A 27,343-nucleotide genomic window follows, 5' to 3' on the forward strand; every position below is an offset into this window, starting at 1 on the left:
TAATTTACCCAATCTATTTATAGTCTAACGACATTTTAAATATTTATTTCTAATTTCTAATTTAACGAAATTAGTTACAGATAAGTAGCAGTCGTGAAAACGTTAAGACACTTAAATAGTTTGCCACTTGAATAATATAATAAAACTAGGTGTGGCTAACACACAGTATTTTAGTGTATGCATTTTTATAATATTATGTATATATTACTCAAACAAGTATTTCAAATATTTTATTTCATATTTATATTCGCATTTAACGAGTCGCAGTATAAGCGTTGTATGCGTTCTGCGGCTAAAATATTCATTAATGTGCGGGTAGTTCTAAAATGTTTCAATACAGTTTAATTCTGTTTAAATTTAAAATCGTTCGTTCTTATTCCTTGTCTATTTGTTTTTATCAGCATTTATTGTTTAATTTATAATAAGTGTATTATGAATTCAGTGTGTACATAGTAAGTTTATACTTATTTTTTCTCCTTCTGAGTGGAACAAATAAGCGAAATTAAATAGTGAGTGAGTAATTATTTACCAACAACCTAAACACGGTACTGTTCATTGAATATCTATTATCACAGAAGCCTCTAAACTAGGTTTCCTCAATGTGAGTGTGTGACCATATAATTAACTCAAAATAACAAGAAGTTTAACCTCTCCTGATTACATTATATTATGCTCACAGGATGTCTTGAAAATAAATTACTTAAATTCAATAAATTATATTATATTATTATTTGTTTCGTATCAATATCCGGAATCCATCTTGAGTCAAGCACCCCCTCTTTGTGCCTTGAGTCAGCGTTTCCCCTACCTCTCCGCTGGTGGCGCCCTCTATCGTACGGTTTTGGTACTACTTACAAGGCGCCTGAGCACCGGGTGAAGTCTCGTCATTATAGCGTCGTTCTTTGTGCCGTGCACAAGTCAGCTAGAAGTGTACTTTACGTTTTAATTTAATTAGTTTTTTTTTTTTTTGTTTAAACGTTTAAAATTAAAATTTAAAAACTATCAAGTGTAAAGTGCAACCTCTCCGTTTTTTGATAATTATGGAGAATCAGGACTACGAGCACAATGAGGAACCGGTTAATAAAGAATCGGGTTCTGGGAAGCGTCGCCAGTCTTCTCCACCGACTTCGGATTGTGAAAGCGTCTCTTCGAGCAGTGACAGTGATTTGCAGGATACACGTGTGCACCAAAAAAGGTTTAAAAAGGCGGGTAAAGAAGAACAAACCGTGAGTTTTGAACACTTAAACATGCTATCGTACCAAGTTGCATATCTAACGGATTTAATTACCAAAAATGCCGCGTTTGCCAACGGTCTTCCTACTGTAAATCAGAACGTTGAAAATGTGTTTCATTCGAATAGCGATTTAAATTTACGCCCACCTACCCTAAGTACGGAAGGCGCGTCTACATCTCAATTGAATTTATCCGAATTAAAAACTACCGTCAAAGATCCGATTTATTCGCAATCGAGTGAAATTTATCTAAACAAATTGCACAATTTACAACGATTTAACCGCGATGATTGGTACGCTATTCGTTTTGTTGATGTACAAAAGAAGTATTTGACAACACCCGGTTTTGTGGAATTGAGTGTTAACGATTCTTTAAAACGGTATGAATCGGGTATGCTTCGGGAGGACCCTCGTTCTTATTTAATCGAGCGGTCATTTGCAGCCTTAACTAATGCTATACTATGCCAAAAAGATGAATTACAAAAAACGTTGCAATCATTAGTAGATTGGGCTAGTCAAGAAAAAGAGTCGTTAACGCCAAACTCATTGTTTAATAAGATAGAATCGTTATTTTCTAAAGAATCGGCATACAATAAAGTTACTGACGATTTATTACAAATAGTTTGTGGAAGACGAGCAGACTGTATTACTTTACGCCGCGAGTCGTTGCTTAAACAAATTCCGGAGGAATTTCACCGCGACGTTTTATTTAAAATACCTCCAAGTGCGTCAACGTTATTTAATGACGAGTCAGTGCAAAACTATCTCCAAAAAATTGGGGGGGCCGAGAAATTAATAGCATTACCTCGATCAGGGCCTCACATAAAGGATAATTTCATTCGTAATCAGCACAATCAATCTAAACCGTCAACAAGCTCACAATCGAATGAACATTTTTTTCGACACAACTCGTCATCTTCTAAAAAGGGTAAACGCACATCTAGGCAACAAAAATACGCAAATAGAAACAAATCAGGTAGTTATAAACAAAAAGAAAAAGGATCGCGGCCTTCGTTTAAAAATAAAAATCGCGAATGACTATCAATTATTTTACGGCGGCTGTCTCAAACAATTTCAATGTGTCTGGAGCAATTTCGGTGCACCAAAACAAATTTGCAAACTACTAAGTGGAGTATGTATTCCCTTTATCCAAAAACCGCCGCTGATATTTCCAAATTCGCTTATAATGGAAAAATATCGAACACAGACGTCTCCAGACATGACCTTACAAATAAAAGACATGTTGAAATCGGGAATATTAGAACTAGCAGAGACAACTCCAAGTTACCTTTCGACTTTCTTTTTGATACCGAAACCCGACGGAAGCCACCGTCCAATTTTCAATTTGAAGCGGTTAAATTTCTTCATCAAAACAAAGCCATTTCAATTATTCAGCCATTTTCGCGTGCCAGCCTTTTTGCAGGATTCCGATTGGATGGTGAAACTGGATTTGAGCCAAGCTTACTTTCACGTGCCTATCTGTCAACGCCATCGCAGGTTCTTAAGACTCAATTATCACCAAGATCCAAGTCGGCACCAATTGCTGCAGATGACGTGCCTGCCCTTCGGTCTCTCCTCGGCACCAAGAACGTTTGCTACGTTGACCAATTGGGTGGCAGAGTTTCTCAGGAGCAAAGGCATCAGGTGCGTAGTCTATTTGGACGATTATCTTCTAGCGAGTCAGTCCATGCATCAGCTGGCAGACGACATAGCTCAAACAATCAAAATCATGTCGCTATTGGGCTTGAACATAAATTTCGAAAAATCTGTGTTGGTACCGACCCAATGCCTCGAGTTTCTCGGCATTACCTGGGACACAACGCTCAACGCAAAGTCCCTGTCGGTGCCGAAGTGCCTAACGCTACGCAAAGCACTTCAAAAACAGATCGAAACAGGCAGTTGGTCCCTAAAGCAATATCAATCCTTAATGGGGAGACTCAACTTCGCCGCATTCGTCGTTCCAAGGGGACGACTTCACTGTCGTTCACTGCAATGTTACAGTCGACAGCTACCAATGAACCATCCCTATCGCAAGGTTCAAATCCCGAAAAGAGTGATAGAGGACCTGGTATGGTGGAAGGACGCAATCGGGACGAGCTCGCCCATTCATCTACCTGCAATAACTCATCTTTTAACGACGGATGCCTCGGATATCGGTTGGGGGGCTTGTCTAGGAGGCAAAAACATATTCGGTCACTGGACAGTGCCCCAATTAGCGTGGCACGCCAATCAAAAGGAGATGTTCGCGGTATATGCAGCGATTTTGCAGGAACAGAGCCAGTTAGCAGATGCTCATATTCTTCTGCAAACGGACAATCGAACAGTCGTGGCATACATAAACAAGGAAGGTGGGACAAAATCAAAAAAGCTTCTAAATTTAACTCGACAGCTTCTGGCGATTTTGGACGGGCTCAACATTCATCTCCAAGCGCAATACTTTCCGGGCAGGTACAATGCCGAAGTGGACGCTCTATCTCGTCAGAAACCTTGTCCCGAATGGCATCTGCTACCACCGGCCACGATGAAGATATTTCGAAGGTGGGGAACTCCAGTAATAGATCTCTTTGCCTCAACCTCAGCTCATGTGATCCCAAACTATGTGACAGTGGACTTGCAAGACCCCATGGCGCAGCATCACAACGCCTTTTGTCACCAGTGGAATTACAGTCTAGGGTGGTTGTTTCCCCCGCCAAATCTCATCCCGACAGTCCTACATCACCTGAACGAGGCTACGGGGAGGTACATTCTGATTGCCCCCAAATGGCACAAAGCGTTTTGGCGGGCAGATGTACAGCGGAGAGCGCTGGATCATCCTTATCTCATTCCAGATCTAGCACAGGTGTTAATCGACACGACAACGGGTATGCACCCACCACAAGTACAAGACCTGCAATTGGAAGCCTGGTTGATGTCGGGTGGCAAGAAATATTAGCAGGTTGGACGAATCAGGAACAAGAACTTTTAATGTCCAGTTGGCGAAGCTCAACATTGAACACTTACAAATCAGCATGGGTTAGGTGGAAGAAATGGTGTGAGTCAAATTTTATTAATTTTAAATGTCCGAGTGCCGATCAGGTGGCGCGATACCTGGCACATTTACATTGCGATGTTGGACTTGCATATAGAACTATATTAGTACACAAATCAGTTATTTCAACATTTACTAGTGTTTCTACTAATATTGACATGTCATCAAATTTTTTCATAAAGCACATGCTCAAAGCTATATCTGTTGCTCGAAATAAACCTGTAAAACCGCCTATTTGGAATCCAAAAAAGTTGCTAGATTATATTTCTTCACATAGTATAGATGAAAATAATATTTATCAGGTTTCTAGACTTACATCTACTTTATTATTATTAGCCTCTGGTCGTAGAGTTCATGACCTACGTACCTTACTTCGTATTGACAGCGACAGTTTTGTGGATGAAAATAATTCAATTGTATTCTGGCCAGCTTTTGGTTCTAAGACTGATAGTATTAATCGTAGGCAGTCTGGGTGGAGGCTTAGAGAACACCCTATTAAGAACTTAAACTTAATTTTTTGGATAAGACAGTTATTGAAAATAACAGTACAGCGTCGAAACAACATTAATCATCTTTTTATCACAGCTAGAGGTGAATCTAAGCCTGCATCTAGAACTGTTATTGGCGGCTGGATAAAATCCCTTTTGAAAGAGGCTGGTATAGAGGCTTCTCCAGGATCTGTAAGATCTGCTGTAGCCTCTTTAAATTGGGTAGAAAATTTTTCAATAGACAAAATTCTTGAAACAGGTAATTGGAAGGCAATACATACTTTCCAGAATTATTACCAAAAAGAATTGATTGAATATAATAGGTCTAATTGTAATGAATCGGTATCATTGTCTAATTATTTTGATCCTGTTTAGAATTAATGATATTAAGTACATAAAATTAAAGATTGAATATTCACATTGTATGTTGATTAGTAAGAATAAATAGTTTATTAAACATTCAATGTTTATTATTTTTATTACATACACATTATAGCGTCTATTACAAGCTATGTGCATAAGACATAGCTTGCGCACCAGGTGATAACAAACAAATCACTCAAGATGGATTCCGGATATTGATACGAAACAAATAATAGAGAGTTTTACCAACAAATAAAACTTACCTATTATTTTTTCTTCAATATCCGGAATCCAGGTAATGTCTACCTGGTGCATCATGAGTGCCATAATGACGAGACTTCACCCGGTGCTCAGGCGCCTTGTAAGTAGTACCAAAACCGTACGATAGAGGGCGCCACCAGCGGAGAGGTAGGGGAAACGCTGACTCAAGGCACAAAGAGGGGGTGCTTGACTCAAGATGGATTCCGGATATTGAAGAAAAAATAATAGGTAAGTTTTATTTGTTGGTAAAACTCTCTATATTCAATAAATTATTCAAACCAAAATAACTGCGTATTCTAATTACTAGATTAAATTCGAAAGATTTTATTTTTATTTTGTCGTTCCATTTTAACTTGTGAAGGATTTTGGATAAGATTGAAATTGCATTTGTATTTAATATGAACCAACGGACGTAACGGTTATTCTGTCTTTAACATTTCAAAATGAATTCTGGTATGTTACTACATACCCTCTCCCTTTTTTATTAAATTTCTTAAAACTTTTTATTGCACGCGTACTCTTTATAATATTGTAACACTGACCTTTTACCTCGTCGCCACTTGTACTGTGCTTACAGTACGTATATATGTAGAATTGCACTGGCTCACCACTACACTCAATAGTGCGGGAACACGTCCATTCCAGTCCGGCATCGGCCGTCGACTGACTAATGACAGCTATAAGCTGTCCCCACCACTGGTGTACGTGAGACAATGTATGTATCTATTTCATAGATACACTACAGTACCACTACAACATTCATTCATAGTCGTCATCACTGTCACTGAAAGTCATAAGATTCTTTCTAGTCGGACCATGAGACAATGATTTGAAATAATCATCATAAATTGGATCACTTATTGGCAGGAGATCTAAGATATCTTTGAATTTCAGAGCATCGATATTGATAGGCTCATTAGAGGCCAATGGGAAAGCCACTTCGGAGACTTCTATCTTTTCTCAGTTCTCTTAAGCCAGAAATACAGAAACTCTTCATTTTCACTCAAAGAGTATTTAAAATCTACGTCATTAGACTTTTCAATACATCAACCAGAAAATACAGTTCTAACCAAATGTAGTTTTGTCTGTTGCAGTATTTCTTTTGATAAAATGAGTAGGTAGTCAATAGTTTCGAAAATGGAAAGAAGTCAGATTCATTCATTAATTTTACATCATGGCGATTGCTGGTCATTTTCATTTATCTCGGGGAACGGAGATGGTGCTTTTTCTTTTTTGAAAGAATCTTTCAATATCTGCTTAACAGGCAAGATATTATCGTTTTTGACCTGGAAAACACTGAATATAAAATAAGCTACTCTACTTCTTCTGCCAAACGGTTAATAAAATGCCATAAGCATGATGCGATTTCATCCGCACCTCTTTGAGCTATTCCTTCATACATAACATAATGGAATGTTCGTTTAGTAGTAACTTTGCGGATTTTTAAATTAAAAGTCAAAAGTTTCTTTTATAAAAGGCTACAGATGCAGTTAAATTTGGAATCTGTAAACAAACAGCTTTTATCTTTTAGTTTCATAGTGAAATGTTGCCTTATGCTCCGATTTTTCTAAATTTATTCTAATCTGACATGAAAGAATGAATTTGAACAGACAAAGAATCAAACCTTGTGCATGTAGGTATCGTTATTTGGCTTTTTAAACGTTTACCAATCTTTAAATCGATTTAAAGATTGGTAAACGTTTCTGAACACACTAAGTCTAAGAGATCGTGCATCACATGCATGTTTCTTTATAGATAATAGGCTTGAGACCTAATGTCTGAAGATTTAAATTATGTGCCAAATAACGTTATATTTAAGTAAGGGAGAAGACCTGTTAAGTTGACAAATAACACTGGTCTGCAAAGAAATCCTCCTTTGAATAAAAATATGATAAACATGGAGATTTTAACATGCTGAATCTAGATCTGCTTTCATTTTTTTTGTATCACATCTAAATTTTTTTTTATTGTCGTTTTTAAATACCTCAAAATTCTGTATTGTTTGGTAGTCTCTCTTGCAATAATGCTATTTTATTCGATCTATATGATATTTTTCATCACAAAAACGACTTGAATTTATAAAACTAGAACGAAATCTACTGAAGGCATTATTATTACACTAATTTGTAGAGAATTTATGGAATTCCGTAGTTCTCATCATGACTCCGCGGCGCTCAGTTCAAAGTAAAGTTTTAAGGTGACGGTTGATGATTTCATCCTAATATTTTGGTAAAATTTTTATATTATACTGATAGTTGATACATTGATGAAAATTGGTGTATAATTTCAACCATAAAGCAAAATTGAATCACGTGTTATGGATTTTTAAACGACGCAACATTGAAAGCGCGAGTCTTTAGTGTGGTCTCTAAAAGACTGCAAATGCAGGAGCTTAGATAAGACTTAAATTATGAAATTAAGCAGACTAAAGCTGTAAAAAGAGTATCTGGTGATCACTATGAAATATTTCACCAGAAGTTTGAGAGGAGATACGGAAAAGCTAACTGAAAATATAGTAAAATATAATTTGGAAAATCCAAAAGTGCACGCCTCATAATTTTTTTTTAATAAATATTTATTAATTATTATCCACCACATCGAATCAGACCCTGAAAAATGAAAGGGTTCTATTCCTGAGCATACTCAAGCGTAAGAGAAAAAAAAAGACTCGATTAGTAAAGTATTTCGGTCGCTATCGTGTTAACAAGAAAAAGGATCCGCACATACAGACACACGGACGTCCAAGACAGAACTTTTTTAAACTGTTTTTTAACTAGTTTAAATAACAAAAATGACATCAAAAATATCATGAACGTTAAAAATAGTGTTTTTTCTTAATATGTGTGTGTATGTATTATCTTACAAGTGCAATGTATGATACATAAAGACATTTTAAGTTTGAAAAATCAGATGTTTTGCGCGAAGTGACAGTAGTACCCACCTCAACGCTTCGCTTATGAGGCGTGCAATAGATAATAAGTTGGCAGCAAAGCTTGCTGATTTTACTTGATCGATTCGTCGCGAAACTCCTCATAAAATATTAAAAGAAAAGAAAACAACTGATTGAAACAATGTAAATAATGTGTAATTATATTCTCTAATAGTTTTAATGGTTTTTTTTGACATTATTTGTAATATTTAAACCTAATTATTAAAATAACAATGTATTCTTAGAACAAAAAAATTGGTTTCTTTCAAATTAAACCACAAAAAATCTAGACGTGATACAAATTTTTTAAAACTTAATTTCTGTTCAGAAGTATCACTTCTATAATAATCTTGTGCAAAAATAAGAAGGAGCGCGAAAAAAATTTTTTTTGCAGACCAGTGTAATTTTATTTGATTTGGTACAAATAAGTTAAGTGATGATAATAATTATTCAAGTTTGGTCTAATTATGTTAAGTGCTCTTACGTTGTAAATGGCCATTCGTTGATTGAGTATTCGTTTTACAAGTCTATGTTAAGATATATTAATATATTTGTATCAAATAAAAATATTTTTTTTTGTACTTAAGGGGTTTTGATACAACCTATTTAAGGTATTTCTACTATCAATAGGCTTATGTGACATAGACCAAACGAAAGAGGACGTTTTTATCAGTATAGATGGCCAAAAAACAAAAAATGGCCATTTTTGCACTTACGAGGTATATACCAAACACCACAGATATGTAGTTGAAATAAGTAGGTACGTATATCACTTACAACGTATTATTAATCTCAAAAAGATTACCATCTACAAAGAGAAATATTATCAAGAGATCCGAGACATCTGATTCCTTTATCCATCGGGCGACACAAAAGCATGAATGCGTTATTACGATCATGTATCACATATATCAATGCAGTAAATCTCTTTATTGAAAATAATTTGCGTTGTACCGATTCCTACAAGTCTCTCGAACTTGGTCGCGATGTGGGCGTAGCCGTAACCTCTCGATACAGAATGCATCCTTCAATTCCACTTTGAATATCGCAAATGATAATATTATATTTTAAAATGTCAGTAAATTGTTGGAATAAACGTTTCCACATTCGGTGCGGTATGAAATTCAATGGGTATTAAAGAGAAGTAATTCATGTACTTATTTTTTAAATTGCGTACATTGTATAATGTGAATTAATGCTTTTATCTTGTTGCTACATATTTTTCAAGGAAAATCAATTCGCACACAAATTCTGTTCTTCGGTTTGTACATTTAATGAATTTTAAAAACGAAGAATATTCATGTGCATAATATTTTGTGGCAATGAATTAAAATATTTTGATTAAGTTTTGATTACTTATAAAATTTCTTAAATGGTTCAATGGAAATGTCACGTTATTTATTGCAATAAGGGTCTGATGTCATTATGCAAAAATAATATATCTCACATATTCTATAATTGTTGTTTCAGTTTTAATATAAAAGCTCTGTTTCAAAGAAAAGCTTACAAATACAAGTGAATCATATATGTCTATGTATTAATTCATATATGCACACACACACACACACATACACATACACACTCACACGCACGCACACACACACACTCACACACACAGTCATACATACACTCAACCACATGCCTACTCTTATATATACTACACATATAGGGTTATATATTGTTAAATTCGTAATTTTTTCTTATTTTTTTGTTTATTTACTTCAAATACATAATATGTAAATCTTCTAATTGATGTACTTCGCAAAATTGAAGCGGTTCGAATTGGGGAGTGCCTGGCGATCTGCACTACAGGCTACGGCCTATCGCAGACACCAGTCCTCTTGGTTTATGTTTACTTGTAGTTGTACTTTTTGTTAATGTAGTTATAAGTTTGAGGAAAATAAACGATTTATTTATTTATTAATCTGTCATAAACGAAACGCATTATTTGCGGATGTTTATTTTAATTGTATGTCGGTCGCTATTCCACAGAGATTTTAATGCGAACATTCCCAGGATTGTTTAAATGAAGCCCGCATGATACTTGTGAAGAGGTTGAAATATTTAATATTTACTAGATTTCCACCCGCGGCTTCGCCCGCGTTTGTAAAGGAAAACCCGCATAGTTCCCGTTCCCGTGGGATTTCCGGGATAAAAACTATCCTATGTGTTAATCTAAGTTACCCTCTATATGTGTGCTAAATTTCATTGTAATCGGTTCAGTAGTTTTTACGTGAAAGAGTAACAAACATCCATACATCCATACATCCATACATCCTTACAAACTTTCGCCTTTATAATATATATTAGATATATTATTTGTTTAAAATAAAAGCATTTTTATAATTATATTTGTATTTCAGCTTTATTTTATGTACCTACATATACAAGTATTGGTTTGTGCTACTAGTTTGTAAAAAAACTATTTTTTCCTGAAAAGTCAATATTTTAATTATTTCGCTATATAAAGATTTAGATTAAGGTATTTACCTATGACCTATGACATACCAATTATAAAGTTGATGATAAGAAGTCGTATATCATGCCATGTAACAACGGAGACAAATTGTATTGAAGAATGATTGAAGATTTGTCAGATATTTTCATATCCTATATTTTATCTTCTTTGAGTTTTATTTTATTCTCATTTTATAAGCAACATATGATATATTATTCTTTACAAAATGATATGTATTAAAAATACTCCTCACATTGATATTGATTAACTTTTAGGTATAAAAATTTTTACATATTCAAACGATCCAAATCGCAAATGAATAACATTTTTGACTTTTTAATTTAGAAGTCAAGCGGCAATTTATTTAAATTGTTGTTTCATGATAATTCATAGTTTATAACTTCAGTTTCTTTTCTATTTGTAATCAAGACTTCAATGCAGGAAATTGTAGCGCTGAGGACTGAGCGTGAATTAAAAGAAAACTGCTACGAAGGCTTTATTTAAATGAGTATTAAAAAAATAAGTACCTATATCTTTTAATGTACCTACCTCTTATTAGAATGCCACGATCGGGGTGTGTCACTGTTGCAGTTGGTGTACTATTCTCAATGAAACTTATAGTTTTTAATTTAGAGTTTTCCATATTACATCTAGGTAATAGAGAAAGAAATGAGTCGGAGATTTTATGACTTTTCAGCTTTCAATCAGCGAATGAATCAGCGTATGAAAACTATAAGTTCTAAGGAGTAGTAAACCGACAATGGAAGAACTTGTAAAGTTATAATATTATATAATATTAGCAAAATACATATAGCCATTTTTACAGGAAGAAAAAGACCAACTGCTAACTACAAATTGCTGGATAACGCAAATATGGACTGACCACCATTTGAGGTGGAACATCAGCGATTTCGACGGAATCAGTGTTATAAGAATACCGTACGAAAGGGTTTGGAAGCCAGACATAATATTGTATAACAAGTAAGTAAATTCGTGATATACCTAAATCATAATACAGTCGATCGCTATTAAATACGTAATTCACGTGGTCTTGTTACACAATTATTGTGTAACTTAATACTCTTAGGGATTTGATTTATAAACATGGTTATTATGTTTTCATTTAATAGTATTGTTAAATTATCAATTGTTAAAGTATAAATTTGTTTTATAAATAACACCTTCAGTAGGCGACGTCGTTTACCCATATAAATGTCACGAAGGATGAGGTCCCTAATTAAATCATCTTAGTTGGTTTAAGGTTTCGTACGAAGTGGATCTCAAATTTATTAAATAAATATTCTACCTGTCAAAACTCATTGCCGGTAAAAAACACTTTTTCAAAAAAAGTCCTGATTTTCTTGTCATGTTTAGTATTTTTTTTCTTTAGTAAGTATATAAGATCATCTATGTGCACCGTGCACGGGAAGAAAAACGTTCAGTAGGAAGAATCTACCTTAATCAAATTAGAAACGCATTCTCAAGAGATCTTTGATTCCACTAAGAAGTGGAACGATCATTTTGTACTTTAAATAAAATAAACGCAGTGATTTATTAAAATTTCAGTAACTTGAAATTTCACCCGACTCGAGCAAACAGCTGCACAAACATATCGCTGCGTAGATATTTCTTCGTAGCCAATAACTAATATTAACCAAGCGTATTATGCATTCAATAAATTCAAAGTATATTAGGTGTAATCAGAATTGTACTTTTAATTAATTGTGAACTTTACTTTACGTTAATTTTTATATAAAATATGTATTATAGACTGTACAGGTACCTACTTCTAAATACTAGACTTAAAACAGTTAAACACCAAAATCGTGATATAATTTGCTACATATTCTTAGATAAGTAGAAGTCACAAGCACACCGTGACCATTTGTCACCCAATAAAAAGCGTCTCTTACAAAACCTTTTGCTTTTTGTTCGTAGCGCTGATCCGAACTATCGATCAGCAGTTATCAACACCAATGTGATTGTGAAGAACACAGGCGAAGTCACGTGGCTCAGCCATGGCATCTACGTCTCAGTGTGCGATATAAATGTGGAACAATTCCCCTTTGACGTTCAACTGTGCACCATGAAGTGGGCGTCGTGGACTTACGATGGATTTCAGGTAAGCATCATTATTTCTTAGCTTCGTGCCGTATTATTCAGAAATTGTAAGGAAAATGGCGAAAAGCTTTGTATTTAAGTGTTTCGATTGCATCGGAAAGCGCTGTGAGCTTTAAGGAAATAATAGGCGATATTGTACGGCATTTTCCTGATATTTATTGTACACCTTTTGTAAAACTGAAAACTGTTACAATATACAAAATACTACACTCTTAACGACGCATTTAAATTTCTAAATGTACATGTACAATGCATATCTTAGAAATATAACATTTGCGGTTGACAGGCTTTTATATAAATCTCAGAAAAAAACCTGTGTCATAAAGTGGAATGAAAATAAATAACAATATGTTTGCGAGAATATTAAACAGGTTGGTTTTGTATTTGTGCACAGTTTGTTGATTCTAACGCTCCACTGATGCAGAAGCTTAGTATGCAATTCTACTGACATTTCCAATGTAATCATTCACATAGGCTTGAACATCTATCTGCACTTGTTTTTACTATACAATAGGCTATTGAGAAATATAACATAATATGAATACAATAAGATCGGCAGTTTTATCTAACACAGTCATCAACATTAGATACTATCAAGTAGAAAATTTTGTCTTTCGCATTGAGAAATAAATAATTAAAACTTGTATGAAATCGTAGCACATAATAATTACGTAATTCAATACTTTCAAGACTATTATTAAGTACGATGTCTAGACAATATAACTATTTTTATATAAATTTATTTGAAAATAAATATTTGGCTCGTTAAAACTATAATATCATAATAATTCTCTCTGTATCCAAAATACGGGCATGAAATGTATTTATTATTTTCTAATAAAAAGCCGATCTTGAAATCTTATTGTATTCCCGAACTGTTACTCACGAAATTATATTTACATTCCACTCAAAATTGATTGTCGTCGAGCGACCCAAATATTAACATTTTATTTGATTTATAGCGTTTGTCGTTGATATAATAATTGTTGAATACTATATGTCGTAAAAAATTGTGTTCTATGAATAAAATTAGTACTAAAATTTAACAGTGATAACTGATGATAATGAAAGCGGACCATTCAAATAAACTACGATCTACTATGATTGTGCGTGTGTTCATAGGTTCAATGAAAATATAATTTAATAATTGTATTTTGAAATTCCAAACTGAAAATGTAGTTTGAGTTTTGAGTTTGAAAATGTACAATTTTAATACTCTCTACCATCATCAATGAAGTATTGTTTCAACCAACATCAATTAACCTCCATATGTTTCAATATTTGAAATTGTAGGCGCTTCAAGTGTCCAGTAAGATGGAAATTTTTGTTAATTTAATAAGTTTTTATGAAGTTAGTTTAAGGGAATGTTTGTTTGGAAATAAGAAGAAATTTAACCTCTCGAAAAAAAAAAGGTCAGGACTCAGCATTTGTCGAATTTCGTTGAAAAGCTTTTTAATCCAATTCGCAGCCGCAGTGACATTTTTTGGGAAAGTTGGCGAGCTTTTTTTGATATCTAATAAAGCATGTGAAACTATACACGACAAAATAGAGCATAAATATTTTTTTAACGATCTAGTTAATAAACTATTTTATAATTTATTTTTTGTTTATAAAGTTTTGCACATTATTATTAGAATCTGTTACCTAAATAAAAAATCAATGTGTCAACTCTACCAGTTTACAGATAATCATTTATTGTTTTTGATCAAAATTAAAGTATAAACAATTAGGTATTATCTATCAAATACAAAAATAATGAAGAAATACACAGTAATTAATGTACAAACACTTAAAAAAATACGTAACGACTTAAGAATCTCCTTCCTTTTTTAGAATATCGGCTAAAAATAGGTGCAATACTTTTATGAAGTTCTTTAGTAATGACAAAAGAAGCTTTAGATGGAAAGTCCTTAAAACCGGCGATTACACTCCTAGTCTCCAATTACTTGAAACATGATAAAGTTTCCTGTTATTTATGTTAATAATGGATTTCATTATTTCAGTGCATATTTAAGTTAGTACCTCGCTTCATAATAAATTAATCTGAACATAGTGTCAAGTAGTATATTTTAAAAGCATATTGATAATATAAAAATTATATTATAGTGCTTATCTAAAATTAACCTATAAGTATCAAAATAAAAAATAAAGGCCATAAAAGCATGACTGCGTCGAAACGAACTAAAAAACTAAAAAGCTTACCTAATTACTGTGATTCGTAGTTTAGTAAATTGTTAAGCTTCAGTCGTAAAGAGCTCATTTATGACGATTCAGGTTTACACTTGGCTTTCTTTGGAATACTGCGTTTTACCTTTGACAAATAAAAGTGTGCATTTGCATCAATACGAGTTAGTAATGAAAAGGGCACCGTCATAATAATTACGCTCTTTATGTAGAATCTGCAATTCACAATTGAAATATACAAGTAATGTGAAATGATGCTGTTTTTGTTAATACATATTTATGTACCTACCTAATGATAATTACGTATCTAATAATATTGTGTAAGTTCAGTGAGATGTAACAAAACAATTAATTGTATAAAGTTCAAAAGATTTTTTAAATTATAGTGACTCCGTTTAAATGAAAGCTATATGGATAGCAGTTTTAGTTAAGCAAATTTATCCACAGAGCTCTTTCTAGTGAATCCATTAACTGCTGCTTTTTAAATTAAACTGTTTAATAAACGTGAAGAGATTTTTCTCAATTTTATGCATATTTTTAAAATTCTTTTCTATTCTTGTCGAGTTAATAAATTATTCAAGACCATTTAAAAATACTGTTTTTGTTTGATGGCGTATTTATTAAACTTCAAATATCAAAATGATCACTAGACTATAATATCAAATTGGCATGAGAAAACCGACGTATGGTACGAAATAGGTATTTCTGTAAGGATTCACTAGGTTATTGGAGCTTTAGGCGATGTTCAAAATAATGAAATAACCAATGCTCACTCAGAACTAACTTCTAATTAATTCTAGGCTGACGTAAATTGCCAAGCTATTTATAATAATGTTATGAGGTCTGTCGTTAGAGCAAAAACAGTAGATATTAATTTAAATGGAAAACCAATAGCAGATAATGACCAATCAATCTTTTAAAAACAAAAATATGAGAAAACTTATAAATTCATGTTCTTATATTATAACTAGCTTTCCGCCCGCGGCTTCGCCCGCATTTTCAAAGATAAACCCGCATAGTTCCCGTTCCCGTGGGATTTCCGGGATAAAACCTATCCTATGTGTTAATCCAAGTTACCCTCTATATGTGTGCTAAAATTCATTGTAATCGGTTCAGTAGTTTTTGCGCGAAAGAGTAAAAACCATCCATACATCCATACAAACTTTCACATTTATAATATTAATAATAGGATCATTCAAGACTCTACAGTGATGTTTGTTCTTTATTATTTATTAAACTTTTATGCAAACCTTGTATCTAGGGAATACTGTATAAAGATAAGGACATTTCAATTGCCGTGGCTTGAATATTCTTCAAAGTCCATCTGCAAACGTAGTTATCGTTTGTGTATCATGCATGATGCAGTTGCCCCAAGGGCTTATATTCTTAGTAGGAAAACTAAGAATAAATTCAAAGATGTTATTAATAAATTCCTTCAGCAATACCGCTGTTTTTATACGTCTAGCATATCTTTGATTTAGTTCGTCTCCTATATTTATCAAATTAAACTACGCAAGTTTATAAATATCTTTTTAGATTTGAGATTCCCTTTTTAGAAGCAATATGTTGTTGTTGTATATGTCTTGTATTTCTGAATAATGAATAATTCTTAGAGTGAATAGAATTCTGAGAAATCCAGTCGGTATTTAATGTATTATTGGATACACAACAATATGTTTTATAGTTGCTAGAGCATAATAATGAGATTCTTCCTAGCACAAATAGAATTAAAAAGATTAGCGTCAGCATATCTCAGAATTCGAAAAATTAATTATTAAGTAGGTCCTTACGATGATTATGTTGTATTTTTTTTGTTAAGTCTCCACAATTCAGATTATTACGAAGGTAGGTATAGGAAATAATAAAATGCGGCCAATATACAAATAAAAAAAAAAACATTTTAAGCTCGCTAGTTTTTTCTGAAAACATGTACATCTACTTTTTAATTTAACATACCTAGTACCTACCTATATTTATTTAGATTTATGATGTAACAAATAATATCACTATGGTTGAATAATTGGAAGCATTTTCAGATAACCACTTCATTATCAAGATGAGAGCAGGGTAAATGTTTATCCAATGTGTGTACTTAATACCTATCGATTTCAGCTCACTATTACTGAAACGTTATAATATTTATTTTCCTCATAGCGCGATAAATTGTTCATAAAACCATACTATAATAACAAATGGTTAATAGACTGGATTTGTATCATCAATTATTCATTTTAAAACGAGCTTTTGGGCGAGAAATTCCAATAAGATTATTAAAAAATTCTACGCTAATATGTCGAATATAAAAGTGTTTGGTTTCTTTTTCTAATTAATATTAGTAATCAGAGTAGATAGAATGTTTATTTATTATTGACATAGATTATCGACATCACAATTTATTCAGAAAACTCTACATCTATATAATATCAATATAAACATGAATAAAAACATAAATATGTATTATAATTTATAAAATAATAATCGATGTAGCTTATAAAGCTGCTGAGCTGAAATGGAACTGGGCTGGCCATGTTTGACGAATGTCGGAGGAGTTGTGGGCGAAAATTACCACTTTGTGGATCCCCAACAAGGACAAAAGGCTGCGTGGCAGGCCCAGAACAAGATGGCGGGACGAGCTTGATTCCCATTTAGCAGATTGGAGCAAAATTGCTCAAAATAGGGAGAAATGGATTGAGGGAAGAGAGGCCTTTGCTCAGCAGTGGGACAGCCATGGCTCATTATAAATAAATAAATATATAAGAAATTCTACAGAACAGCATGTTATTTTAAAGAGTCTCATAGTATAAAAATGTTAACTTTTCCAAACTCCGCCGAAATCGGAACGGTTCACTCGTATATTTATCAAATTAAATTTTAAGTCGTTCTACGCGAGTTTGTCTGACAGTACTTATTTCAACTTATGCCGAGTACAGTGAGTAAACAAAGTAAATTAATTTAATGGACGGATTTCCACGATACACCCTTTGTGCACTTTTGAAATGTTTGACTGTAATTAAAACAACAGTCGAAATCGTATTGTTGATTCGTAGCTTCTAGTTTGTTTCTAATTATTAATATAGGTAATTTAAGTATATTCATATTATATAGGTAAGTAAATTAAATATCTAATAATGAATGTTTACTACTAATAATTATTCATTTTTATTCAAAAGCTCTATCTATTCATTCAGTGTCTATATTTTGCATTAGTTGATAGTAATTATTTATAATTTTCAACTAGCTTCTCAACATTTAAATAAATTTCCCTTATGTAAATTTCACCCAGAAGGAAATGGCTTTTAATAATTTTAAGATTTTAATTATCTCAATGCAATCTGTGGGGAAAGTTTTAACATTTATCCGTTCACAGTTTATACTTACTTTCTGTTCCGATTAAACTCAAGAATCTAGTGGGCAATGAAAGTGTTTATATTAATTTTCTTATGATCGTTGATAACCGTATTTTATTACACAATATTGTTGTATTTCCATGCATACTATAAAGTAATTTTAATAAGAACTATACGAACAAGTTAAGACATATTTGATGATAGAAATGTATATTACAACGCGTATCGAATACATTAACGCATATACATGTATGTACATACTTAAAATTTTAAATATATTCTATGATGGGAATCTTAACACGTCTTAATCGTTTTCTCACACCAAATTATCAAACTTCAACGCTTCGAATATTGCAGCTGGACATTCAAAAGCAATTCGACGAAGGTGACACAACTAACTACCAGACGAACGGTGAATTCGACCTAGTGAGCTTCGAGGCGATCAAACACAATCAGTACTACTCGTGCTGCGTGGAGCCATACCCCGATATCACTTATGTAATAAAGCTCCGGAGACGACCCATGTTCTACGTATTCAATCTGATTCTGCCATGCCTTCTTATTAACGGGATAGGTGAGTGACCACAGCTAATGGATTGAGGGTTTCTTGTTGATTTGCGTTTGAATGAAATGGGAAGTTGTTTTTATTCTCGTTTAACTTTTAGGTCTCTAAAGACTTTTTCGTTTTTCATTTTGTATGCATTGAAAATTGCTTGCTGTATTTTTTGTTATTTTTTTTGTTCCTTTATACTTTTTCTTCTTCCATAATCACAGGAAAATATATTTATTTAGATTTCCTTAAAATATATTCAAACAATGTCTCTTAACAGCACTTTTGGTGTTCTACGTGCCGTCGGAATCTGGTGAAAAGGTAACGCTTGGTATCAGCGCTCTGCTCTCAATGACAGTCTTTCTTATGACCATCCGAGATACTCTACCACCCACAGAGAAAACCCCTTTAATCAGTAAGTATGGTAATTATTATTTTTTTGCATGCACTTACCTACTTTTATTTATTTAAGTACTACTCCAATCCAGAGACAATTGCTTATTATTATCATTTATGAATAATGAGCATTCATATTTATATGAAAGTGCTCACAAAGTTTAATAGCAGGCATAGATGGAATTAAATATACAATTTTACATAAAACATTTTTTATTCAATAAGAACACAAAAATCTTATTATGAAGTATATTGTACAGAAAGTTTTCCGATATAAATAAACCTTTATTCTTATAACTTGTACGTTAATAATATAAGTTACCATGGTCGATGGTATCGAAAAACTTTCTGAACGAACAATATTTCCTCGTAATTATTCTGTCCACTTCAATAGCTATTCACATATTGGTCTCTTGTCATCAGGTCTGTACTATGGAGTGAGCACGTGTCTGGTTTCCTTTTCAGCTTCCCTATCCGTTGTTACACTGAATATATCATACAGGCAAGATTTTGTTACGTAGATTCGATGTTAGTTTAACGGCCGTTTATGTAGATTTCGCTTCGACGCTATTGTCCATATTAAACTATATGCTTTTTCACGTGCGTAAATCATTATTTTTAATGTAAATAAATTTTCTAAAATTAAAGAAAGTTTACAAGATAACTATTTCAATAAAATTAGGTAGGAAGTTGTTGAAGTACACTTTAATACTTTAGTCGCTGCAAGGGGTCTTGAAACCTGTCATTTTGCACATTCGCAGTAAAACGAGTATCGTGTAGCAAAATTGAGGTTGTTTTTCTCTGACATAGAACCATTTATAGCTCAACTGGAATCCGACAAAGCCGGTTGAATTTTTTTTAATTGTCAGTAATTCTTCCCGAATTGCTAGTATAACAATTATCTGCATTCCGATTTAATTGAGTTTTTCGATTAAACGCTTCATTGTAAAATGTAAGTATACAGTAATTCTTGTTTCATAATTCAAATATTACACTTAGATAAAAGTATTACGCTGTATAAGAAAATTTAACATCAAAGCGACACGGGAAAATACTCATACGTTATATTGCCAAGATTGATATGTGATTCCCATAATAGAATATATTGTAATATTGCCAAGATTCCATTACAGGAAATCAATACAACAGAAGCACTTTGCGTACCTATTCCTATAGACAAATCGAATTTATACTTACTTATTTTGTGATACCCAAAATGATTAACATAAAGATGATTTTTATATTCACTTTTACAATAAAATACCAATTGATGTAAAGTTTCACTATTATTTTTCTATAATTTGATTTCATTGTGATGATTAAGAAGCATAATATTATCATGTAATAACGTTTCACCATAGCTATAGTTCATTAATGGACTCCCAAAAGGGGATGTTTCATTTCAGTCTGTATATTTTTATAGTGAAACATTTTTAGGCGCGTTTAAAAAAAATTCAAGGTCCCTCAGGGCAATACCGTTACGTCCTGGAGTTAGGCGACGAATTTGGTATCTTTGAACCTTGACAAAGAAGTTTTACTTCTGACACGTGTGCTTGGCATATACGCCTTTTTCGTATTTTCATCGTTATTGTCAAAGACATGTTACATAATAGTGTGTGTACATAGTAATGTTGTTCGTAGAGGAGTGAGAGGGCAGCCGGTGCCGGCGTTGGTCCGGGAGTTGGTGCTCCAGAGGCTAGCTCGTATGCTCTGCATCAATTTCGACACTGACGCTACGAAGGTATGTCAAAAAGTAAAATTTTTTGGGACTCCAGATATTTTTTGTAAGTTTTTTTTTGTTGTATTTATTGTTACTGTTAATAGTAATTTGCCGCTAATTTTTTAATTTGTTTTCTAAAAGTCAGTGTGATAAAGTTTTACAATTAAAGAAATAATTTTTCCAACCATTTCAGTATAATATATAGTTATTTACATCTAACATTTTACATACATATTACGTTGTACATATGTTAATTTTATTTTAGGTGTAATCACAACTCACAAGTTCTTATATAGAATCTTCCGTTTATTAGATTAGTTATTATAAGGAGGGTCTTATCGCTCAGAAAAGTAAAACATTATGCAAATTGCCTTCGAAAGTTTGAAATTGAAAAATTTATCCAAATTACCTGCGAACTTTTGGTATCGATGTAAAATATACCAAGACGCCTCAATTTTGTCACAACAATTTCTTCGTTCATTAAAGTTTGATTTCGATTCAAACTTTAACCCCGCTTGTATAAATTACAATTACATTTTCACTCAAAATTACGTATAGGCTGTAAATCTTGCCTTTAACTTTTCTGAAGTTCATGTCATAACTAAGGTCACAACTGACTAATCTTTGTACTTGTTTTACTGTAATTCAGCTAAATCACATTATTGTACCTGAGGGGTTTTCACAAAAAGCGCCAATTCATGTATTTGCCAAAATAAATCCTCCAGAGCCCAGTACTTGTGAGCAGAAGGTAGCACGATTGTATTTCATGTTCAAACAATAGCTTTCCCATCTTCAACTCGATCATTTGGGTCAAGGATGAATATACTATATTGTATGCTTTCATAGTTAAGCCATTTCATCGTTATCTTATCTAGAAAATATGCCTTTATAAAATACTATTTGATAATGTAGATTATGTAGATACTAATCTTCAAAACTGATAAATAGTTTTCATTAATTATATAGCTTCTCATTCCATGCATTTCTGTATAATTGTAAATCATAAAAGTAAATTTCATTTGCTCTTATTAGTTATTTAATAAATAAGAAAGACCCAAGTACAAAACTTGTTGTTGGGTCCAATGAGCGAAATGCTGTTTTTAAAGTTCAACTTCCAACTCTTCATTCCATTTCCGAACTTGGCAGTTCATTGCAAGAGTCCGATTTCCCATTAATTTGTTATATGAATCTTTTAACGGAGTTTTAATCTTTTATCGAAATGTTTATGGAAAAATTATAAACAAACGTATTATAAATATATTATATTTGTATGGTTTTTGTTTCTCAGTCGGACAGTGCCTTGGTGACGACCGCTGGGGTCCAGGTCAACCCGCGGACCGGGTCTCGGCTGAAAGCGGAGATCAACTGCGATGGTACCGCTCCACCTTCCTCGCCGCGATTTTCCCGCCACAATCACAATCACTTGAGTAACTATCTCTTATCAGGCTGAGAACTACGCGAACTATGTATGTATGAGGCTTCGACAGTTGCTTTTGTTTCGTTCTTGAGAAGCTCCGGTATGTTTAACGATGATTGTTACCCATATAACGTGTATAGCACATACAATATGTAAATTAGTATTGTGACAGTGTGACACCGCGCATATAATATAGGCTCAGCGGCTTTTCAACGCTGATGTTATGGTTGCCATTACCCCGAAGGTCACATTCTTCATGTTTTTGTATTCCAAAATGAAAACAGATTTGTGCTTTCTATTATTCTTCGATGACATTTAAAATTCATTGCTAAAATATTACATGTTCACTGAAAATCTTAACTTTATAAACTGGTAATTTCTGCCATTTTGTTTTTTCAACAATTTTCTTGTTTACGCCGCATATTTATATCACAATATTAACTAGTTAGCGCTAATTAGGGAATACAGAGTTATTTGTTAAGATACAATCTCAAGTTCGTTTGTTTTCAAGCATTGTTTTGAAATTGTCTTAAGCGGGAAAGTTGCGTTAATTAACGTTGTGTTCCAATAGCTTCTCATTTATAAACAAATCATTTTCCACCCGTTTGGTATTGAAGACTAAATTGAAAGTGGAAACAAAGGCTCTTAGAAAATGCGCGCGTGAATAAAATTATCACACGTGTGAGCGCTTAAACTTCTCATTCAGTGAGAACTAATTTCTATCTTCCTGAATACATTCCTAGTTACATTGGAGATATTTTTGTATTTGAATGAGCACTCTATTTTAGACACAATATTCTTTATTCAACACAATAGTAGGTATTCGGGAACTAATTAGAAAGCGAATTGAACAGTATATTTGGATATTTCCGATTACTGGTTTGATTCTTACTTATTGTTAGAATATTCTAAAAGTTTATTACATTCAACAGTAATAGTTTTAAACAGCACGTTGAATATAGCTTAATCCGCGGACAATTAATGTAATTGCGAGAAATACTGAATAATTATGATAAATTCCATTCATTTTTATATTAATTAGAGATTAAAACATTTTTGTGTTTTCAATGTTAGGACATTTTTATGGCAATGTTCCAAAGCCTCGAATCGTATATTAGTTGAATCACTTTGTTGAGGATTTTCTTTATCAAATCATCAACATGGCCATACATACGTAGAAACATAATATTATGAATGTTCTAGTTGAAAATATTTTTGTTGTCAAGTCTTTCAAAGTATGCAAACATGTTCATTTAATTGATTATGGGAAAGTAGATTGTGAGAACCCCATCTCGTGTCCCGGGAATCGGGAACTAAATTATACAGGGTGTCTCAAAAGAAAGTTTATATTTTGTTTAAATTTTTCCGGGAAAATTGATCTCTAGGAGAGGTGATATAAATTGGCCTCCACGCAGCTCTGATTTAACTCCCATGGATTTTTTCTTGTGGGGGTATCTTAAATCTAAAGTGTATGCCAACAAACCAACTTCTCTAGATCATTTAAAAGAAAATATCCGGCACGAAATGGCAGCTATCACTGGGTCTACCTGCCGAGCTGTCATAAATACTGTAATTTTACTGTTCGATTAAATGAGTGCTGTGAACGCAATGGACTGCATTTGGACGATATTATTTTTAAGAAATAAATTCCCATATTATGCACTTTAATAATTAATAAACATTTTTTCAATACACCGCTTACTTTTTTTTATTCATCCACAAAATATAAACTTTCTTTTGAGACACCCTGTAGTAGAAATAATTTTCGTTCACATTCGAAAGACCATGATAAAATCTAGATATCAAACTTATATAGTCACTTATTGCGTAGATTGTGGCAACCCGATCTCCGGGTCAGTGTCAAGTGGTCCAGGAGAAGCTATGGGGTGTATCGGCGCGTGTCCCCGGTGCGTGTGCTGTGGATGCACCCTGCGTGAAGCAGCTAGTCGCCATGAGCAGCGCGTGGCGGCTAGTGAGCGGATGGAGAGAGCCAATCTTGAGTGGAAACAGGTTAGTCTCTTCAGAGTATGGAAGGTGGATACTTATGAAGTTAAGAAAGAAATTCTAGTATTTTCGCTTTAATAATACCCTGAAAATCAACTTCACTTACATGAGAACGAATGTAATTAAAAGTGCATACAAATAAACGAATCGGTTGATAATAAAGATTTTAATAAAGAAACCAGAAATTTTTGGATTTGATTTGATTTGGTTTTTGCTACGAACATTTGTTCCAGATTTAATAATACCGATAAGTATTGTAGTATAAAATTTGCTAAATATTATTTTTCTACACTACGATAATATCACAGTATTACAATATTATTTCCTATCTTAAGAATACGTTATGATTAATGTTATCATTATCTATTTCTACATGACCACCTGCTGTAAGCTGTTATTTCAGCGACCGTTTGATCAAAAGACCGAACAAAGTTGAAATAAAATTACAACGAAGGTTTTCCGTGAAGGCCTTAATTAGGGTTAACGACATTTACGGATAATCCAATTTAACTTTCCTGTTACACTTCATTTTTCATCGTATCTTGTATTTAAATGATAATGCTATACTTATGTGAGTTCAACAAACTATTCTATAATAAGACAGTAGTTTTAAATAGAAAAGCAACAATAAATATCAAATTCTAAAGCAAAAATATTTTCTTATTGTTAGAATGGAAACCGTTCTTACGTCTACAGATGAAAAATCTATTTTTAGTTCTATAATTAGGAAGAATGCGGAAGGAAAAATATATCTGCAGGCCTGTAAATGAAGCGAGCGAAAATAAAGAAAATTTTTAATTTCTCAGGTGGCCGTAGTTGCGGACCGCGCACTCCTCGCGGTATTCGTTTTGGTCACTACACTCGCTACCGGGGCCATTCTTCTACCCCAACTCAAGAACCTCCACGTTGGAAATACACCCTTAAAACCACCGGCTTAAAGACCACAATCGTTTATACGTTATTACACTCTTAATGAAGATAATATCGAAATAATATCAACAGATGTTTCAGTTTCCATTTTAAAAGTAAATTAAATTTTGTGCCAAAGATGTGCCAACAGTTTACAGTTATTTAATTAGGTTATATGTGTAGATAGATCGTAATTTTAATGTAGTGTCTGATAGGTAAGTAACAAGTCAATTTGGAAGATATATTTGTATATAAAAATAATAACGTATTTTTCTTTCAGTTAAATTGCTTATTTAATCGTAATAGCGGAGCGCGAATCTATTAATTGATTCTATGAATTTTGTGTTTCAATATTGTACTACAAATTTACAGGCTTACAACAGGCTTAGCTTCGATCCAAAAATCAAAATGTGATTTAAATAAATTGTTATCTTATTCTCAAATATAGATTTTAACTGTGATTCTTCTTTACTTTTAATTTCGACCAAAATTCATTTTTACCGACAGAGATAAAATAACTCAAATAGATAGGTAAGGTTATTAAACATAAATATAGTATATTAAATGAAAGTTTCGTTACAAAGCTCAAGCTAAATAATTTAGATGTAAATATTGATTGTTATTACCTACGAGTATTCAATGTGCAATTCAATAAAATATGTTAATAAATGGAATACAAGTAATTTTGGGTTTTTATTAATGTCCTATTTACCTTTTTGTACTCATAATATTACGGAATCATGTAAGTATAATATACAGGGTGTAATCGTTAAGTGTGCACAAGCGATTATTCCGTAACTATTGCAGATATCAAAAAACTTTAAACTGATATCGAAAGTACTTAACCTAATGAGTAAAATGACCATAATAAATTTTTAAAAATAAAACGAGAAATAACCAAAAATGTTACATTAAACGCTCCCATACAATTTATTTCCCATACATTTTGTATTCTTAGTAGATTTTCGAAGTGACGTCCTTATTGTGCAATACAATGAGGAGGTCTATTTACAGTTTTAAATGAACTTCCCTCTAAATTTGCGAAGTAATTAAAGCAGAAAACCAAAAAAACAAAAAAAAAGCTAAAATCTTTCATATTAAATGTATAGGTTGATCCAAAAGTAATGATAGTTGGGTATTTCCTGTGCACATAAAAATATAAAATAAATGTTTAATGCTTGCTCATGTAATCACTAAGTTATCACAAAAAAATTATATCTACAGGCCACGTTTCCAAGTATTAACATTAATTTTAATGTGAACAGTCCGAGCCAGAATGTTTCCCGACGAAAAGAAGAAACAACGATTCGACATTTAGAGGGTGAATTTCTAAATTTTTAATGAGATCAGGATAACTTTTTGTCACGATTTGTGACCATGGGCGTTACCTGGGTTCACCATGTTTATGCTGAAACCAAGAAACAATCAGTGGCCTGGATGCGAGCTTCCAAAGTGACGGTGAAGATTTTCAAAGTGAAAATTAGTGGGATAGATTAAAGCCGTAGTTTTTTGGGACGCTGAAGAAATGTGGAATATTTTAAGAAGGTAGCCACTACTACACTACTATACTACACAGACCAAATTAAAAGATTGCGGGTAGGTTAGTAAGAAAAAGAGACATGGCAAACTTCGGTCTTGAATGTTGGTTCACCAAGACAACGCACCAGATCACAAAGCATCAGTTGCGATGGCTGCCAATCAAAAATCGGCATTGAAAATGCTTGAACACCCACCCTGTTTGTAAGATCTAGCTCCTAGTTAATTCTATCTCTTACCTCGGCACAAGAAACACCGTCGATACAAGAAATTTTAAGACGACAGCGAAGAGATGGCCGATTTTGAGGGGTTTTTGTAGATGAAGTCAAAGTTTTTTTTTTCTAAGTTAAGGAAAAAAAATATCGAAGTATATTATCTAGTTAGAAGACTATCTAGAGAA

The 27,343-nt window shown here is 33.0% G+C and overlaps 2 protein-coding genes across 2 annotated transcripts in view; both read left to right on the forward strand.

Annotated features, from left to right (window-relative positions):
* The window catches only part of LOC149907892 (neuronal acetylcholine receptor subunit alpha-10-like), a 43,907-nt gene extending 17,922 nt beyond the window's left edge, over positions 1 to 25,985 (forward strand). The window contains exons 3-11 of the mRNA XM_090103013.1: positions 11,586 to 11,740; positions 12,698 to 12,881; positions 18,769 to 18,985; positions 19,242 to 19,376; positions 19,781 to 19,859; positions 20,999 to 21,098; positions 22,366 to 22,504; positions 24,326 to 24,504; positions 25,305 to 25,985. Coding sequence (XP_089959139.1) covers positions 11,586 to 11,740; positions 12,698 to 12,881; positions 18,769 to 18,985; positions 19,242 to 19,376; positions 19,781 to 19,859; positions 20,999 to 21,098; positions 22,366 to 22,504; positions 24,326 to 24,504; positions 25,305 to 25,436 — 1,320 coding nt within the window. The 3' untranslated portion in view covers positions 25,437 to 25,985. The remainder of the gene's footprint in view (positions 1 to 11,585; positions 11,741 to 12,697; positions 12,882 to 18,768; positions 18,986 to 19,241; positions 19,377 to 19,780; positions 19,860 to 20,998; positions 21,099 to 22,365; positions 22,505 to 24,325; positions 24,505 to 25,304) is intronic.
* On the forward strand, positions 1,867 to 5,480 carry LOC149907893 (uncharacterized). Its single transcript, XM_090102401.1, has 2 exons — positions 1,867 to 5,007; positions 5,407 to 5,480. Exons 1-2 carry the CDS (start codon positions 2,310 to 2,312, stop codon positions 5,478 to 5,480), a joined length of 2,772 nt encoding a protein of 923 aa, XP_089958527.1. The 5' UTR covers positions 1,867 to 2,309.
* Positions 25,986 to 27,343: the final 1,358 nt, after the last annotated feature.

This window comes from Colias eurytheme, chromosome 6 (genome assembly GCF_061535395.1).
Source record: "Colias eurytheme isolate Ceu_HAF_F1 chromosome 6, ilColEury1 Martin Lab GWU primary, whole genome shotgun sequence".
Taxonomy (NCBI): domain Eukaryota; kingdom Metazoa; phylum Arthropoda; class Insecta; order Lepidoptera; family Pieridae; genus Colias; species Colias eurytheme.

Excerpts from the sequence above, each read along its gene's own strand:
- LOC149907893 (XM_090102401.1), top strand. The coding sequence starts at position 2,310 with ATGTGTCTGGAGCAATTTCGGTGCACCAAAACAAATTTGCAAACTACT. Across the intron at positions 5,008-5,406 it reads AGACAAAATTCTTGAAACAG|GTAATGTCTACCTGGTGCAT; the intron begins GTAATTGGAAGG and ends TCCGGAATCCAG.